At 36.7% G+C, this 18267-nt stretch overlaps 2 protein-coding genes across 2 annotated transcripts in view; one reads left to right on the top strand and one right to left on the bottom strand.

Moving 5' to 3' along the window:
* The window catches only part of LOC110447835 (ER membrane protein complex subunit 10-like), a 56989-nt gene that overhangs the window by 31560 nt on the left and 7162 nt on the right, over positions 1-18267 (bottom strand). Inside the window, exons 3-6 of the mRNA XM_021493773.1 lie at positions 17390-17508; positions 16110-16205; positions 14738-14919; positions 14048-14144 (exon numbers count right to left, since the gene is read on the bottom strand). Coding sequence (XP_021349448.1) covers positions 14048-14144; positions 14738-14919; positions 16110-16205; positions 17390-17508 — 494 coding nt within the window. The remainder of the gene's footprint in view (positions 1-14047; positions 14145-14737; positions 14920-16109; positions 16206-17389; positions 17509-18267) is intronic.
* LOC110447834 (probable G-protein coupled receptor B0563.6) lies at positions 2366-4948 on the top strand. Its single transcript, XM_021493772.1, has one exon. It carries the CDS (start codon positions 3499-3501, stop codon positions 4822-4824), a length of 1326 nt encoding a protein of 441 aa, XP_021349447.1. The 5' UTR covers positions 2366-3498; the 3' UTR covers positions 4825-4948.

Below are 18267 nucleotides of genomic sequence, written 5' to 3'. Positions count from 1 at the left end.
CCCCCCTTTCCCCACACACACCCCTATATAAACTAGAACTGGAAGCCAAAGGCTAACTTAAACCCTGCTTCTATATAACTTATACCCCCGCAATACTGTAAACCAAAGGCTAACTAATACCCCCAACTCCTATATGGTAAATCAATATTTTCATTAAGATGGGGCAGTGCTTGTAAAATATTCTCTATAACATTTAAATACATGGAACCTGTAACCCAATGTTAGGCTCTGGACAATTTTATGTTTAGTAAGTGACCTTGATCTAAAACAAACCATGCCCAAAATCAACAGGGTTTTCTTACTTCCCTTGTGCAACCTAAGTACAAACTTTTAGCTTTGTGCATTTATTTGTTCCGAAGGTAGCATTCAGACAGGTCATTCGTTCTGAGAAATTATATTTTTAGTAACAGTGACCTTGACAGGCTATTTTCCAGAAAAGGTAGTTGTATTTAATGATTTACAGGTTGGTAATAGGGTTTTTCTCCCAACCCTGTCTACACATATGAAAGTCTACTTAAACAGGGATAAACTATAACAAGAGATCCCAGAGGGACTGGGCACCCGCCATCGTACCATCTTTAATAGTTCTACGTCAATTAGATCTTTTCTCTTCTTTTCTCTGATGTATTTGATCAAGTCATCTAAACAGTAAATGTTCATTGAGGAAACTTTTGATCTAAACTTCATACCACTGTGTATAAAGGACAACCTTCAAAGAGAGTTTGTCGTTTCTCATATTTTACTTGTGCAGTACTAAATGTGAAAGAAATGGAACTGATCATTGCAATATGAGAAAGAATTGCTAAGCACTTCCTGCAAAATAGTGATGATATTCTTGAATTGTCAAAATCGAAGATGACCGCATATGGCCATGTTGCTTTTCTCAATCAGTTTTTGAGAAATAGCAATAACAAACTTTTCAAAAATCCAAGATGGCTGCCTGGGGGCTATTTTTCTAAAGATGTGTCTCGATATAGAACATTCACAACTAGGCAGCAAAGGACCTTCATATGAAATTTGAGAACAATCCCTATATTTTCTGAGAAACACAATAACAAACTTTAACTATCAAAATCCAAGATGGCTGCTCGTCAGCGATTTTGTTTAACTGATCAGTCTCAAAGATAAACATGTTTTAAGGGAGACACAACTTCATATCATGATTATAATGTATACTAAGTTTCAAAGAGATCCTTTAAAAATGTAGGAGGAGATTGCCGGACAAAAATCAAATACTGAAATAAACAAAAGGCAATAACTTTTGGAAAAATTGTCGAATCAAAGTTCTTTTAAGGGAGACACAACTTCATATCATGATTATAATGTATACCAAGTTTCAAAGAGATCGGTCGATGAATGTAGGAGGAGATTGCGGGACAAACAAAAGTTTATGCCGGACGGACAACCCCATACCATAATACTTCCGTCAAATTTGATGGGCGTTTAAAAATCCAAGATGGCCACCTTTCGGCCATTTTGATAATTATATCAGTCTCAAAAGTAAATATGCACAACTTGGGACCAAGGGAACTTTGCAAAAGAAATTTGAGAAAGATACGTGAGGTACTTTCTGAGAAATAGCAATAACAAACATTCACTATCAAAATCCAAGATGGCCACCTTACGGCCATTTTGTTTTCTGATTACTCTCATAATTCAAGAAGCACAACTAGGGACCGAGGGGAACTTAAATATGAAATTTTAGAAAGATCCCTCCAATAGTTTTTGAGAAATAGCGATAACAAGAATTGTTTAAGGACAGCCAGACGCCGGACTGACGGACGGACGGACGGACAGAGAGCAATTTGAATATCCCTTCATCTGATAATGGTGGGCTAAAAAGATTGTATGCTGTCAAAAAATACAAAAATCACATCTTATAGCAAACTGAGAGAAGTATCGTCACATTTATGAAATGCAAAGCTAAATTTCCGAAATAGAGCATGGAATATCCTATAATCACTGGATTCTTAACAAATAAATTCAAAGCTTGCGTCATATTTTCCTGGAGGCTATTTTAGAAGACATCTGAATGACACATATAGTAAACCAAAGTAAACTTTCTCATCACAACAGAAAAGCAGAAAGTGCAACATCATATTTTTTTTTTAAACAAATGAACTTTAAAATGCAAAATTTCAAATAAAACAGCAGTTTATTCATTTTCTTTACAGAAAATTCTTGTTTACAGAGAGGTTTTCAGTGGGAATACCCAACATGATTAAAACAATTTTCATTATGTCACGTTGTTTTTTTTCTATGAGCTCACTCGTCCAATAAATAGAGCAAGAGAGAAAACCTGAATTTGTTTGATGTTGTATAAAAACAAATTTCAACCATTAAATGAAACTTTGTTGACCTTTACATTACTTTACTGCCATCGATATGTCCATTTACTGAGAGACACAATTGATGTCTAAAGTGATCTGCATTTAATGTGTAGCATAGTGGGTTGTTTGTTACCACAGTCGAGCCTGCTGCCTGTGAGCCCTGTGTTGGAGCAGTAAGGCAGCTATCAATACAGATCAACGGCCTAGCTCCACCAACCTCGTCCTCGCCTCTGTAACCGAGACAAACGTGATTGGACAACCACAAAATATTCAGACGTAAGTGGATTCATTTCTGGGAACATTTTGTTATTCATGATGCCTTTCAATTCAGTTACCAAGGTAACAGGACATAATCAGAATGTACGCTTTCACTGAACCAGACTAGTGGGATCAGAAAAGTGTTTATAGTTTTCAAGCTGAACATCTTAATACATCCACTGATTTTACAGTTTGATACAAAGTGGAAGTATTTCTCAATATGTTTATTTCATTTTAAGATAAAATCGCTACTTTATATTTGAATGGATAAAAATGAGCACCGAAGCATTCATAGATTTTGTGGAGAAATGATGGCCAGCTATAGCTTTTACATGTGGTTCAATAAAACACCAAGTGACTAAATGGAATTATGAAAACCAGTGCACAGTTGAGGATGATGTAAGGAGAGTCCAGATCCATCAATTTGATTATTTGTCTACGTAAATTGGACATCAAACAAAAAACCAAGACGTCATCATTAGAAGTATCCACTTCCTAACAACAGATCTAGATGTATAGACTGTGAGTGGGAGCACGGCCACACATCGCATTTTATCATCATTCAAAAGACCGAACTTTCTGGCAAAGACTTGTAATGATATGCCGTGAACGTCATTTAACATTACTGGACACATGACAATGTTTTAATGATGGAAAAACCTGTCATAGAAGTCACCGTTATAAGTTATTGATGTTGTTACCATGGTGATCTAAAGAACCGGTTATTAGCATAATTTCTTCTGACAAAAACACTATCAGATTTCCTCCGGAGAATGTATATATAAATGGAAATCATGCAGAATTTGTTCGCTTTGACGAGAATGCGTTGGTCCAGAATAGACTCTCTGCCGTCTGTATGTCAGGATACTGATAGTTATTCTGCTCACCAAGGCATGATCACTCTTCAGACATGGAAACAAAAAAAAGATTCCAAGTCCCAGTAATCGTGCACATGATAAGTGCAATTTTTGGATTACACAGCGGTACTGAGGACCACGAGAATCACTCCTTCAGCATGTCCAACGGAACTAATATTTCAGTGATCCCTCCGCCAATGAGGATGCCTGCAACGGACGAGTTCATCTCACAGGACAGTTTACGGTCTTTAAAGTTTGCATTTGGAATGATTATTATACCTTTGCTTTCTCTTTTTGGAGCGATTGGAAATATTTTGAGCTTAGTGGTGCTATTTCAACAACGAATGAGAAGTGCAACCAATTTCATTTTGGCGGCTTTGTCAGTGTCTGATCTCCTGTTTCTAATGCATAGCTTGCTCTTTTCCGGGATCAACATACAGATATACCTGAACCCCTTCAAAGGAAAAAATGTTCGGAATATAATGTACCCCTTGTTCGGAGCCTATGGAAGTTTGGTAACTGCTCGGATCACGTCATGGCTAACGGCATTACTGAGTATGGAACGGTTCATAGCGGTACATTTTCCCATGAAAGCAAAGCGCTTCTGTAGTAAGAAACATACACTTATTGGGATATTTCTCATCTGTATTTTCACAATCATCCTGTTTTTACCTTACGCATTAAAATACAAAGTCATAGAGAAAACCAAAAGGAATAAGACCTACTCTATATTGCTGAAATCAGACCTTGGTACCAACATAGATTTCTTTGACGTCTATGGAATTCTTATGAATATCCTGTTCAGGTTTTTGCCTATATTTGTGCTACTTGTTCTAAACTCTTTAATCATTTATGTGGTTAAAAAAACATGGACACGGCGTCAAAGTATGACTTCAAATTCCTCTGTGCAGTATAAACATGGATCGGGAGAGCAGTCGCACATCACAATAATGCTGATGATAGTCACATTTCTATTTGCTGCCTGCATCTTGCCTGGTGCATTGAATAGTACTGCCACCCACATATGGACAGAATATTCCAAATTTGGAAAGGCAAGGAATTTAAAAGAATGTGTTTCCTATATAACCTACTTTTTAGAGACGCTGAACTCCTCCGTAAACTTTCTGATATATATGGCACTCAGTAAAAAGTTCTGTGTCACTTACAAGGAAACATTTTGCTGTAAAAAAACACAGAAGCGCTCAATAAGCTGGGCCAGTTATCATTCAAAAGAAAGGACCATGGAGAATCGACACCAGAGGAACGTGACAATTGCGAGTGGAAGCACTGATTCTAAGTACTTTGATATTGAGAACCAGATTAATATGGAGCCTTTACGATTTCTCTCAAATGGACACAGAGATACAGAACCAAAGTGACTTATGCTATCAGGTATCTATGGCTGTTAATGTAATCATCGACTTAAAATACTGCTCAGATCATCAAAGTCGATATTCAATCATTGAATTATTTATTTTAAACAACTGCTAACTGAAATAAAAATGGAAATGAATTATCTAGTTTTGTAATGATTTTTTAAAATTAAGACAATGACAATAGAATTTTATCATATAGAATTGGTATAGGGGATACTTACAATTAAGGACTCCTGTACCAGTTTTCCCCAGTAGGGCTAGTTTGATAAATCATATTTCTGTTTCGATATACTTTAAACATCATTGACCATTACTGGAAACATGACAATATTTAAATGGTGGAAAAAATACTGGTATACTTCATGTTTCAAAATATCTCATATGGTTTAAAAGTTGACAATTACAGAAAATTTTGCATTTATTTGACATTTAACCTAGAGCTAAAAGTTACCAGGTAATTAAGGTGACTAAATACCATGCTCTGCCTACTTTCTGTATGTGATGCAGGTATCATTTACCGGTCATCAATATATCTTCAACAGATTAGAATTTACAGTCTGGCAAGACTTCGTTGAAAATGTGCACTTACTTGACCTTTAATCTCGAAGTAAGTCACAGTGACCTATTTATATTACACAGTACACCTTCTGAGGGCGAAGTAGGTATATCATATGTACTTCAAGTTTCATAAAGATATTTGTAATGATTTAAAAGTTACAACAATTTTCTGAGAAGTTTGCACTTAATTTGACCATTGACCTTTGACCTGGAGATAACGTGACCGTGGTGACCCAAAACCATGCTCTGCACACTTTTTGTGTGCGATACAAGTATCATCTATGTTTCACCAAAATATATTAAACAGCTTAGAACTTAGTCTGGACAGTTACCTGCAAGCACTTAAAAACATGTATGACATTTTTTTTTGCAAGGAGTTGAAACCAATGTAACATGATTACATCACCTTTTCCCATGTGGTGCTATAGCCGTCACAGCTTCCTCTTTATCAATATACACATTACTAGAACAAGGTAAAAGTTGACAAAGGACAATTGATTGACAATGTTTCATGACAAAGCTCACGTATTCCTTCAGAAAGCTAGTACTCATCCGACCTACATAGCATTTGACCTTAAAGGTAATCAATGTGATTTATTTTCTTCAGCCATTTGTTTCAAATATCTTTGAATATATGTCTTTGACATTATTTTGAATAAAAATGAACATAAATATATGAATCATGGTCATAAGGTTACAACCAGAGTCTGGTACTCGTGATATGAAGCGATTCGTGACAGCCTGGTATTGCATGTCAATATATTCATGTCAACAACTGCAAGACAATGGATAAAAGAGTTTGATGAGGAGCAAGTTTAAAAGGTCGGGTGATGGATGGTCTGTACAGGAACTGATGTCAGTGTCATAGCATGTAAGGACACGCCAGGGTCAGCTAATGACGGTTGTGAAATAGATGTGAACGTGATGTGGTGGAACGTGATGTCATGTGGCTGACATCCGGTACATATAGGCTCGTCTCCTACATATACATGTAAAATGAGATAGTGAAATGGAGATAGCATTTACTTCAAATATACCACTGTAAACTTTATCATCAAGATCCGGGGCACTGAGAGAGTGATCGTAGAGGGGTATTATTGTATCCTATGTTAGTAATAGGCAGTCTATTTCCTGTAACAGACTACCCATTAAAAGGTGAACTAAAGACCACGAGAACTATTATCATTGCTCCTATAAAGTGACGTTACTGTTTACAGACTTATAAACATTCCAAGCCTATCTGTTCATACTTGTATTAAACACCAGGCTCAGAATTCCTTCTGATTCCTTCCTACAAGAGGCACTGGCAGTGTCTCATAAATATTAATGACCTTTAAATTTCCACAAATCAAGATGAAAGTCTCAGATAGTACAAACTGTGTGGTCCTCTACATGACCCAAGGTAAACAGCCTAGCTGTTAATATAAAAAAAGGATTTCCTTTCGACAGTCAGTGAATCAGTTATGACGTGCATGTGATTCTATCAATAAGCTGTAATTGTTGTTGGAACATAAACAACTATATATTACATCAACAATTACTGTATATCATGAAAAGAAATCACAAGCTTTTGGTAAACATGATTGTTAATAACACAAAGTATCCCAACAGCTTTGGGCTATTAACAGTTATATTGATCTGTAAACATAGAGCAGATTGAGACAAAAGTAATGTACCTATGTGTCAACACAAAATCTAACATTTTAAAGGTATTATCATTTGAATTTAATTGAAAATGTTTTTTCAATCTCAAAACTCTCTGAAATAGCACTGCAGAATAAAACACTCTAAATTATTTTAATTCTACAGGGATAGGTTTTCCCGATCATTCCCGACAATTTCAAACAAACTATTTTACTGATTGGTTGAACAGATGCTTCATGGTGTTTCATCAATTTAAAAATGGTAACTAATGACTCAGTCAATTTTCACAAACCTATAAGGACAACACAGCCTTGTGTATGCTAATGTCTCACCCAGTTAATTATCACAAACCTATTAGGACAACACAGCATTCTGTATGCTAATGGCTCACCCAGTCAATTTTCACAAACCTATAAGGGCAATACAGCCTTCTGTATGCTTATGTCTCACCCAGTCAATTATCACAAACCTATACGGGCAATACAGCCTTCTGTATGCTAATGTCGCACCCAGTCAATTTTCACAAACCTATAAGGACAACACAGCATTCTGTATGCTAATGTCTCACCCAGTCAATTATCACAAACCTATTTTCACAAACCTATAAGGACAACACAGCCTTGTGTATGCTAATGTCTCAGCCAGTCAATTATCACAAACCTATTAGGACAACACATCATTCTGTATGCTAATGTCTCACCCAGTCAATTATCACAAACCTATTAGGACAACTCAGCATTCTGTATGCTAATGTCTCACCCAGTCAATTTTCACAAACCTATAGACCACACAGCCTTCTGTATGCCTATGTCTCGCCCAGTCATTTTGCACAAACCTATATGGACAACACAGCCTTATGTATGCTGACATGTCTCACCCAGTCAATTTTCACAAACCTCTATGGAAAACACAGCGTTCTGTATGCTAATGTCTCACCCAGTCAATTTTCAGAAACCTATAAGGACAACACAGCCTTGTGTATGCTAATGTCTCACCCAGTCAATTATCACAAACCTATTTTCACAAACCTATAAGGACAACACAGCCTTGTGTATGCTAATGTCTCAGCCAGTCAATTATCACAAACCTATTAGGACAACACAGCATTCTGTATGCTAATGGCTCACCCAGTCAATTTTCACAAACCTATAAGGGCAATACGGCATTCTGTATGCTAATGTCTCACCCAGTCAATTATCACAAACCTATTAGGACAACTCAGCATTCTGTATGCTAATGTCTCACCCAGTCAATTTTCAGAAACCTATAAGGACAACACAGCATTGTGTATGCTAATGTCTCACCCAGTCAATTATCACAAACCTATACGGGCAATACAGCCTTCTGTATGCTAATGTCGCACCCAGTCAATTTTCACAAACCTATAAGGACAACACAGCATTCTGTATGCTAATGTCTCACCCAGTCAATTTTCACAAACCTATAGACCACACAGCCTTCTGTATGCCTATGTCTCGCCCAGTCATTTTGCACAAACCTATATGGACAACACAGCCTTATGTATGCTGACATGTCTCACCCAGTCAATTTTCACAAACCTCTATGGAAAACACAGCGTTCTGTATGCTAATGTCTCACCCAGTCAATTTTCACAAACCTATAAGGACAACACAGCCTTGTGTATGCTAATGTCTCACCCAGTCAATTATCACAAACCTATTAGGACAACACAGCATTCTGTATGCTAATGTCTCACCCAGTCAATTTTCACAAACCTATAAGGGCAATACAGCATTCTGTATGCTAATGTCTCACCCAGTCAATTATCACAAACCTTTTAGGACAACACAGCGTTCTGTATGCTAATGTCTCACCAAGTCAATTATCACAAATCTATAAGGGCAATACAGCCTTCTGTATGACAATGTCTCACCCAGTCAATTTTCACAAACTTATAAGGACAATACAGCCTTCTGTATGCTAATGTCTCACCCAGTCAATTATCACAAACCTAAAAGGGCAATACAGCCTTCTGTATGCTAATGTCTCCCAGTCAATTTTCACAAACCTATAAGGGCAATACAGCCTTCTGTATGCTAATGTCGCACCCAGTCAATTTTCACAAACCTATAAGGACAACAAAGCATTCGGTATGCTAATGTCTCACCCAGTCAATTATCACAAACCTTTTAGGACAACACAGCGTTCTGTATGCTAATGTCTCACCCAGTCAATTTTCAAAAAATTATAAGGACAACACAGCCTTCTGTATGCTAATGTCTCGCCCAGTCAATTTTCACAAACCTATAAGGGCAATACAGCCTTCTGTATGATAATGTCTCACCCAGTCAATTTTCACAAACCTATAAAGACAACACAGCCTTCTGTATGCTAATGTCTCACCCAGACAATTATCACAAACCTATAAGGGCAATACAGCCTTCTGTATGCTAATGTCTCGCCCAGTCAATTTTCACAAACCTATAAGGGCAATACAGCCTTCTGTATGATAATGTCTCACCCAGTCAATTTTCACAAACCTATTAAGACAACACAGCCTTCTCTATGCTAATGTCTCACCCAGTCAATTTTCAAAAAATTATAAGGACAACACAGCCTTCTGTATGCTAATGTATCACCCAGTCAATTTTCACAAACCTCTATGGACAACACAGCTAATGTCTCACCCAGTCAATTTTCAGAAACCTATTAAGACAACACAGCCTTCTGTATGCTAATGTCTCCCCCAGTCAATTTTCACAAACCTATAAGGACAACACAGCCTTGTGTATGCTAATGTCTCACCCAGTCAATTTTCACAAACCTCTATTGACAACACAGCCTTCTGTATGCTAATGTCTTACCCAATCAATTTTTTCACAAACCTATATAGACAACACAGCTTTCTGTATGCTAATGTCTCACCAAGTCAATTATCACAAATCTATAAGGGCAATACAGCCTTCTGTATGACAATGTCTCCCCCAGTCAATTTTCACAAACTTATAAGGACAATACAGCCTTCTGTATTCTAATGTCTCACCCAGTCAATTATCACAAACCTTTTAGGACAACACAGCGTTCTGTATGCTAATGTCTCACCCAGTCAATTATCACAAACCTAAAAGGGCAATACAGCCTTCTGTATGCTAATGTCGCACCCAGTCAATTTTCACAAACCTATAAGGACAACAAAGCATTCGGTATGCTAATGTCTCACCCAGTCAATTTTCAAAAACTTGTAAGGACAACACAGCCTTCTGTATGCTAATGTCTTACCCAATCAATTTTTTCACAAACCTATATAGACAACACAGCTTTCTGTATGCTAATGTCTCACCAAGTCAATTATCACAAACCTATAAGGGCAATACGGCCTTCTGTATGCTAATGTCTCACCCAGTCAATTTTCAAAAAATTATAAGGACAACACAGCCTTCTGTATGCTAATGTCTCGCCCAGTCAATTTTCACAAACCTATAAGGGCAATACAGCATTCTGTATGCTAATGTCTCACCCAGTCAATTTTCACAAACCTATTAAGACAACACAGCCTTCTGTATGCTAATGTCTCACCCAGTCAATTTTCAAAAACTTATAAGGACAACACAGCCTTCTGTATGCTAATGTCTCACCCAGTCAATTTTCACAAACCTCTATGGACAACACAGCCTTCTGTATGCTAATGTCTTACCCAATCAAATTTTTCACAAACCTATATAGACAACACAGCCTTCTGTATGCCTATGTCTTGCCCAGTCAATTGTACAAACCTACATGGACAATACAGGCGTTTGTGGGCCCATGTCCCACCCAGTCAATTGTACAAACCTACATGGACAATACAGGCGTTTGTGGGCCCATGTCTCACCCAGTCAATTGTACAAACCTACATGGACAATACAGGCATTTTTTTGGCACATGTCTCACCCAGTCAATTTTTCCAAACCTACATGGACTATACAGGTGTTTGTGGGCCCATGTCTCAACCAGTCAATTTTTACAAACCTACATGGACAATACAGGCGTTTGTGGGCCGATGTCTCACTTAGTCAATTGTTACAAACATACATGGACAATACAGGCATTCTTTGGCCCATGTCTAACCCAGTCAAGTTTTACAAACTTATATGGACAATACAGGCATTTGTGGGCCCATGTCTCACCCAGTCAATTTTTACAAACCTACATGGACAATACAGGCATTCTTTGGCCCATGTCTCACCCAGTCAATTGTTACAAACCTACATGGACAATACAGGCATTCTTTGGCCCATGTCTCACCCAGTCAATTGTTACAAACCTACATGGACTTTTTTTGCAAATCAGTTTCTGTAAGTCTTTTTTGGAACATTTTTCAAATACTTTTGAGTTCTAATTAAATCCAAAGTTATGTGTTGTGTGCTGAGTTGTCTTCCATATAATAGCCTTGTCAACTAAATATACTCATTAGTTTGTTATGATCTGGGGTAGAGTCTGTAGCAACGGGTAACTTGGGGTTATGACAATAATGGTAATAGTGAACTGGTTTCTGGCACCATGTGTCGGGAACTTGGGCCACAATCCACATATTTACTAACACACAATATTAAACGTTTTTTTAATCGCCAAGGATTTATCACATATCATGTCCAGGTGACCGTCAATGTTTATAAAATACATGATTGATCGAAGATGTAACAATTATGCCTGAAAAAAATGTTGGTAGGGACCATTGTAGACTTTAGAGTCAAATTTAAAAAGCCATCAGCTAGGACCTACTGCACATGTTTTGTTAGACTGAATGTGGTCAGCATAAGGTAGGGGACTCCAAGTCCGACCTTCAGCTCTAATTTGGTTTATTGGTTTGGTTTCGGGCGATGTAATAAGTTGAACCTGTTGTTCAGATTTTATGTAAAGGGAGAATTTAGGTTTTGACATTTCATTTAAGTAAGAAGTTGAAATTATTCTGTAGATTTGTAATTCTAATTTCAACTGTAAAATTTCATATATAGACCTAGTAGCATCTATTCTGTCCACATTTCAAAAGTTCATGAGGTACAAAATTTTGTTAATTTTGATGCATTTGCAAAATTAGGGGAATCAAAACTCTGGTGAATTTTAGCAACCATACATTATACTGAATATGGTTTGTCAACAGGACTCTTTCAAACAACAATCTTTTTAACATTTCGTGCATCTTGGAGAATATGTTTAAACGGAAATGTGTGGCATACCCTCATAAATGTTAAAAAGATGCATTTCAAACCTTAAATAACTGTTGTATGAATTAGAGATTTTTGTTTGAAAGAGTCCTTTTGACAATACCATTGTCTTCTATTACGTTCTATTACACTCACTTTCATTATTTGAAATTAAGAAAAAGTAGTTTTTTTTCACGTGAAAAAGAAATACGCTGTCCTGAAAACAACCTTTTTCGCGGGAAAGATGATGGGTTGCCAATGGTGACGAAATACACAGTTGAGCAATAAACAAATAGTTCCACTTTGCACATGTTAAATCATTTAATTTACATACCAGCATGTTTAAAAGCATTTGCATTGTTATCTTTAAAATTAACAATAGACCTTAATTTGAAACAAAAATACCCAGTAAAATATTTTAGTTACAACAAGTCAGTCGGTGTTCGCGAAGGTAGCTGACCGATAAACAACGGTTGTGCAGCGGCTAAGCTCATCAGGTCACGATGCGGTTGGAATGTCAAAGAGCTGGATAAATCGAAATGAAGTTTCTTAAAAAAATTAGATAAAATCTAAAAGACGCTGTTGACTGAATTCTTGTATCGACCGCCTGTGACAACGGGACTAGCTCATCGTTTGTGCATTCAGCATGTGTTACTGTCGCTGAGGGGACTGGCCGACAAGCCAGGAAGATTTGACCTGCTTCGCCACTTGCAACAGACGCTACTGTTATAGAGGATAGGGATTTTTCCCTGTTCTGTTGAAAATGACCTGTTATAGGATCTAATAGCAGACTCACTTCGGTGGCCCGACATAAACATGATGTGCCTTGACTCAAAACCAGTCATACATTGCCTGTATTACCGTGGCACGGAGACAGTGTGCTGTGGATTTTTGTTCAGCACCCTTAGTTAATTAATTTCTTGTTGATCAGTTAATAGTTGTTAACACAGATTTTTTTTTTTTTAATAAAATGTATTTTCATGTTTTTAAAATTTTACATAGTGAGGTCAGAGGTGAGGTCTTATTATGGTACATGTGGTACTGTTAATATTACTTCACACTTGCTTTTATTGAATCATAACAACATTTTTACTTAGTACTGTTATCTAGAGGGACTGCAACACAATGTTAATATTGATTCATACAACACTCATTAATGCGTACAACACTCATTAGTTAGCCTTAGATCAATCTGGTGACATCAAGGGCTTTCCAGTGCATTAAAACAGTGCCTGTACATTAAGACATGTTAAATTTACCTTTGATAAGTCAAGGCTTGGTATATTGTACATTGGGTCAAACTTGCTTTTGAATGGTCCTCATTAGGTCATGAAAGATGGCATAAGATTATATACTTGATGCACTACCAAATACATTAATAGACTTTATCACTCTTGTGTGATGTCAACACAGAAATCTCAACACTGGGTAAGATTTTTTGAAGTTTAACACTGAAGCCTCGGGCTAAACTTAACAAAATATACCCTTAAGTTGATCATTTTCTCCAACAGATTACTGCACTAAAAATAAGTTGTAATGCTGAACCAAACAAGCAGTGCCGTCATCAAGGGTACATGGAGAGTGTGACAACCCTAGTTACACTGCATACAGTGATGTCACACTTGTTTTAAGAATAGTAGCATGTGTCAGCCATACTTCACTTGGTAGGTGAAGACGGATTAATAAATCTTTTCCATAGCAAAAACAGGAATTGACTTTGAAGTGTTGGAGAAATATCAATCCATTATGGTGTCCGGTTCTTTTCAAGCTGTTACAGGACAGCAACAGTAGACAACATTTGGTCAACTGTTATCTAGTATGGGACAAAACGCAAGCAAGAAAATACATGATAATATCAATGTAAAAAATAATGTACTTACATATTTTGCGAAGAAGGAGCGATTGTCACTCTGTGATCCTCTGCTTTTCTCCGATTCCTCCCTCTTAATCTTCTCTGTATAACTCTGGGTGTCTGGTCTGTAGGCGACAAATTACCATGGAAGTCAGTGATACAAACTTCTAATATTTTATAATATATATATATATATGATATAAATGATATAAATAACACTTTCTGAAATGTTCTCAAAAGTGCCACTTTAAGGATCCTTGTTCCCCTATGGTTGATATCCATTGCTTAGTTCCAGGGGAAATGCTGCTTAAAGCAATATGGCAAAATTACTCATTTTTGGCCCTGCACCCCTCAACCCCTCATGGGGTAAGCCCCTTCATTTGTACAATTTTGAACCAAACACTACCTAGGTATGCTCCCAACTAAATTTGGTCAAATTCAAATCAGCAGTTAAGAAGAAGTTGTTTTCAGAAATTTTTGACAGAGGGAGAGACAAATGGACTGATGACGTACGAAGGACGCCACGGTATAGCATGAGGTCACCTTGGTCCTTTGGAACAGGTGAACTAACAAAGGTGCTTGACATACCTTACATTATTACAAAATGTAAGCATTTTTATATGAAACTAGCTTTATTATTTATTACTTCAAACACATATCTTTCTGTATAAACAAGAAATTCTGGGGTACAGAGCTAGCATATATGCCTACTACTTACGCTGGTCCTAAGACTGTCTGTGATATGTCTACTGTGGTATTCCAACGAGTCAAGTCAGCATGGTCCATATTGGTACCCAGACACTGGGCCGGATCAGTGGATATGGAAAACCCGATTACCTCCCCTGCTTGGTCAAAATGGATCCACAGATGATCAGTCAACTGTGACTCATAAATCCCGCACTGAATAAAAAACAACACTTTCGTAACCTACGTAATCTCATACTTAATAAATAAACGACAGGTAATTCAATAAAATATGTGCCATGTCATACTTTATTAACCCTTTCACCCCTATGTAACTTTAGTAGACTCTACCACGCATTGATCTGGATGAGTCCATTATGGTTTACAGTGGTGAAAGAGTTAATGAAGTCAAAATAATATAACATACCATTACATATTCCAACAAAGGATTCAAAACTATATATATTATACATGATATAACACATGCTCAATAAAACCAAACTTAAATAACATATTTAATCCTACATTGGAATAACAAATGAACAAATAAATAACATGTGTGCATTATCAATGGGTTAATTTTATAATTAGAATACTCATACTATCAGAATATCAAACCAACTTCATTTCAGAAACAATGCTTAATTCAAAATAGAAATGTATGTAGCATACACAATCCTCCAATTTTTATGTCTTCATTCAGTTATTTGATTACAGTGCAAAAAATCTGTTATCTGGATAATTTGATTGAACTGTTATAAATTTCTGGTCCAGTCTACTACAATTGGAGTAAAGAGAAATGTGGCAATACTAAATCAGCCTATATATATGTGGAGTGTTATAAGAAGGCCAGACTAACAGCTTGTGTAGAGATGTAATGGCACTGGACTGGGTAGATCACCAAAGGCTGGCAAGGAGCATCTGTCTAGGAGTTCAGAGGTCCTAGGTTTGAATCTCAGTCTAGCCATGCTTTTTGCCTCTCCTGTTACAGCTGTGCCTGAGCAGAGATTCCAGGTTTGAATCTCAGTCTAGCCATGCTTTTTGCCTCTCCTGTTACAGTTGTGTACATGATCAACCCTTCTTTTAAGTGCTGGGTGAATGTTGGTAAGGGTATAGCAGAACCTGGGTTGTGAAAAGAGTTGTCTTCCAGGATGAAGACTTAGAAAAAGGAGGGAGGAATGTAACGAAACTAACCTGGGGCAATCACCACGACCAGACAGATTAATCGGTAAGAGTGTCTGTTTAGAGTCTAGAAGTCCCAGGTTTTAACCCTTTCACCACTATAGACCATAATGGACTTTTCCAGATCAAATGCATGGTAGAGTTTATTAAAGTTACATAGAGGTTGAAGAGTTAATCACAGTCTGATTCTATTTTTTTTCCTCTTTTGTTGTAAAGATACTTACTGCTTGTGTGAAGGAGTAGACGTAATCTTCGTCTGGGTTACCGGTACTCCTCACTTGCATACGCACCCGGTAGATGTCATTTGCCCTCATCAGATTCTAAAAGTAAATCAGAAAAATCAAATCAGAAAACACCTACAAGTCATCATCGGAACAACCATTTTCTGACAGCAGTTTGTAATGTTTAAGACTCTGGGCGAATTTGTTATCACAAAATGAGTTTAAGTTTCGAACTGGTTTTGTAAACTTTCTTCTTTTTTATGAAAACCAGTGTAAAACTACTTTTAAACTGAAACTGGTTTTTCATTTGTTAAAGGCGAACCAAAACCTGTTCGGAAAACTGATTAAACTGCACCCGGTTGTGGTTTTGTTATTGGTTTCCCAATCAATGATGGCGACGATAGAAAGAGTGATGGTAGAACGTAGCGAATGCAGAGGAATTTTTCAAGAGATCAACCGATTAAACGGCCATCTCTGCTGCGCAGACATTTCTATTATAACTAAATGAATACATTTATTGAATTATATGAATCTTATGAAGTTGACATATTGAAAAATCAATACAAAAAATGTGCAATCTTGAAAAAATGGTTTCGATAATTAATTTGACAAAATACAATTTTATGTTGCTATTTTTTGTTTCCATTAGTAGATTGTACACATTTTTTTATGACAGTCATTTCAACAGTTTTCTACCGATAGTAGTATGTAATCACGGCTGCTTCTTAAGTGCGGGGATATCATCGCCATTATTGAGAAACATTTAAAGTATTAGTGCTGAACAGCCACACATTTGTTTTAAAGCCATGTTTCATGTTAAACCAGATAATTGTTTGAACAGTAGTAAAACCAAAACCAGTTTTGAAACCAAAGCCAAACCAGTTCTAAACCGAAACTATAAACCAAAACTGACTTTGTGATAACAAATTCAACTTCTGACTAACAGTCTGATATCCTTAGTGTAGAAATGAATAGAAGGAGAGAATCACATGTTATTGTAGGGGACACAACTCTTGCTTACCTGATAAAGAATTGATATTTTTAGCAGAAGAATTGGGATGCTACAATGCCCAGTTTCTTCAAATCCAAACACATGGTTTTCAGTTTACAATCCTTAAACCTTTCCTTAGCTAAAAGACATACACAAGATCATTTTTTTTTAAATCAATTAAAAAAATTGGTGTTAATTAAATTTCTGTAATGTTCCTGGACACCATAAATCAGGGTATCAGTGTATGTATTATGTATTATGATCAGTGTGTAGGTAATCGTATCACACTTACCTTTAGCATTCTCTTATCATCTGTTGACAGGTTGACTGGTTCGGAGAGGAATGCTCGGTTGTTTTTCACAGACTTCACTACTACTGTGCCTCGCTTTGTAAACACAGGCACTGCTTGGTCTGAAAAAAATAAATAAATAATAATTTGTGAATAAAAGTGACCTTATAAAACAAATACATTTTTCACCATATAAAAGTACCCCCTTTTTCGTGAAATTATTTTGTTAATAACATTCTATGTCACCTGAATTTTACACTAAACAATAAGACTGAAGGATATAAATTACAACTGATGAAGCCATGCTATAGCCTTCTCATATATGGTAAGTTACAATTAACCCTAAGTTCAGACATCACATTTAAGAAAAAATCCAAACTTAGAAGTACATATAAGGTTTAAAAGATTTCTGAATCTTGCTAGTTGACATTCTAAAATTAGACATCTCAATCTAATTTGTGACATCATTTCAATTTGGGAAGTAGACTAATAGAGTCTATCCTATACAGGTACGGAGAAACCCAAGGGTGTAGACTAATAATTTAAATATAGTCTATCCTATGTAGGTATGGGGATACCCAGGTCGTATGTCCTGTGTAGATATGGGGATACTCCATGGTGTATGAACACTAATATAATCTATCCTATGTGATACCCCAGGGTGTAGACTAATAATTTAAATATAGTCTATCCTACGTAGGTATGGGGATACCCAGGTCGTATGTCCTGTGTAGATATGGGGACACCCCAGGGTGTATGCACACTAACATAGTCTATCTTATGTAGATATGGGGATACCCCATGGTGTATGAACACTTACATAGTCTATCCTATGTGATACCCCAGGGTGTAGACTAATAATTTAAATATAGTCTATCCTA

Source organism: Mizuhopecten yessoensis, unplaced genomic scaffold (assembly GCF_002113885.1).
Source record: "Mizuhopecten yessoensis strain PY_sf001 unplaced genomic scaffold, ASM211388v2 scaffold3627, whole genome shotgun sequence".
Classification (NCBI taxonomy): Eukaryota; Metazoa; Mollusca; class Bivalvia; order Pectinida; family Pectinidae; genus Mizuhopecten; species Mizuhopecten yessoensis.
The sequence above is the reverse complement of the archived record's forward strand: the minus strand, read 5'-3'. Positions and strand labels throughout refer to the sequence as shown.

What these genes read in the sequence shown, in the direction of transcription:
- LOC110447834 (XM_021493772.1), top strand. Translation starts at nt 3,499, where the DNA reads ATGGAAACAAAAAAAAGATTCCAAGTCCCAGTAATCGTGCACATGATA.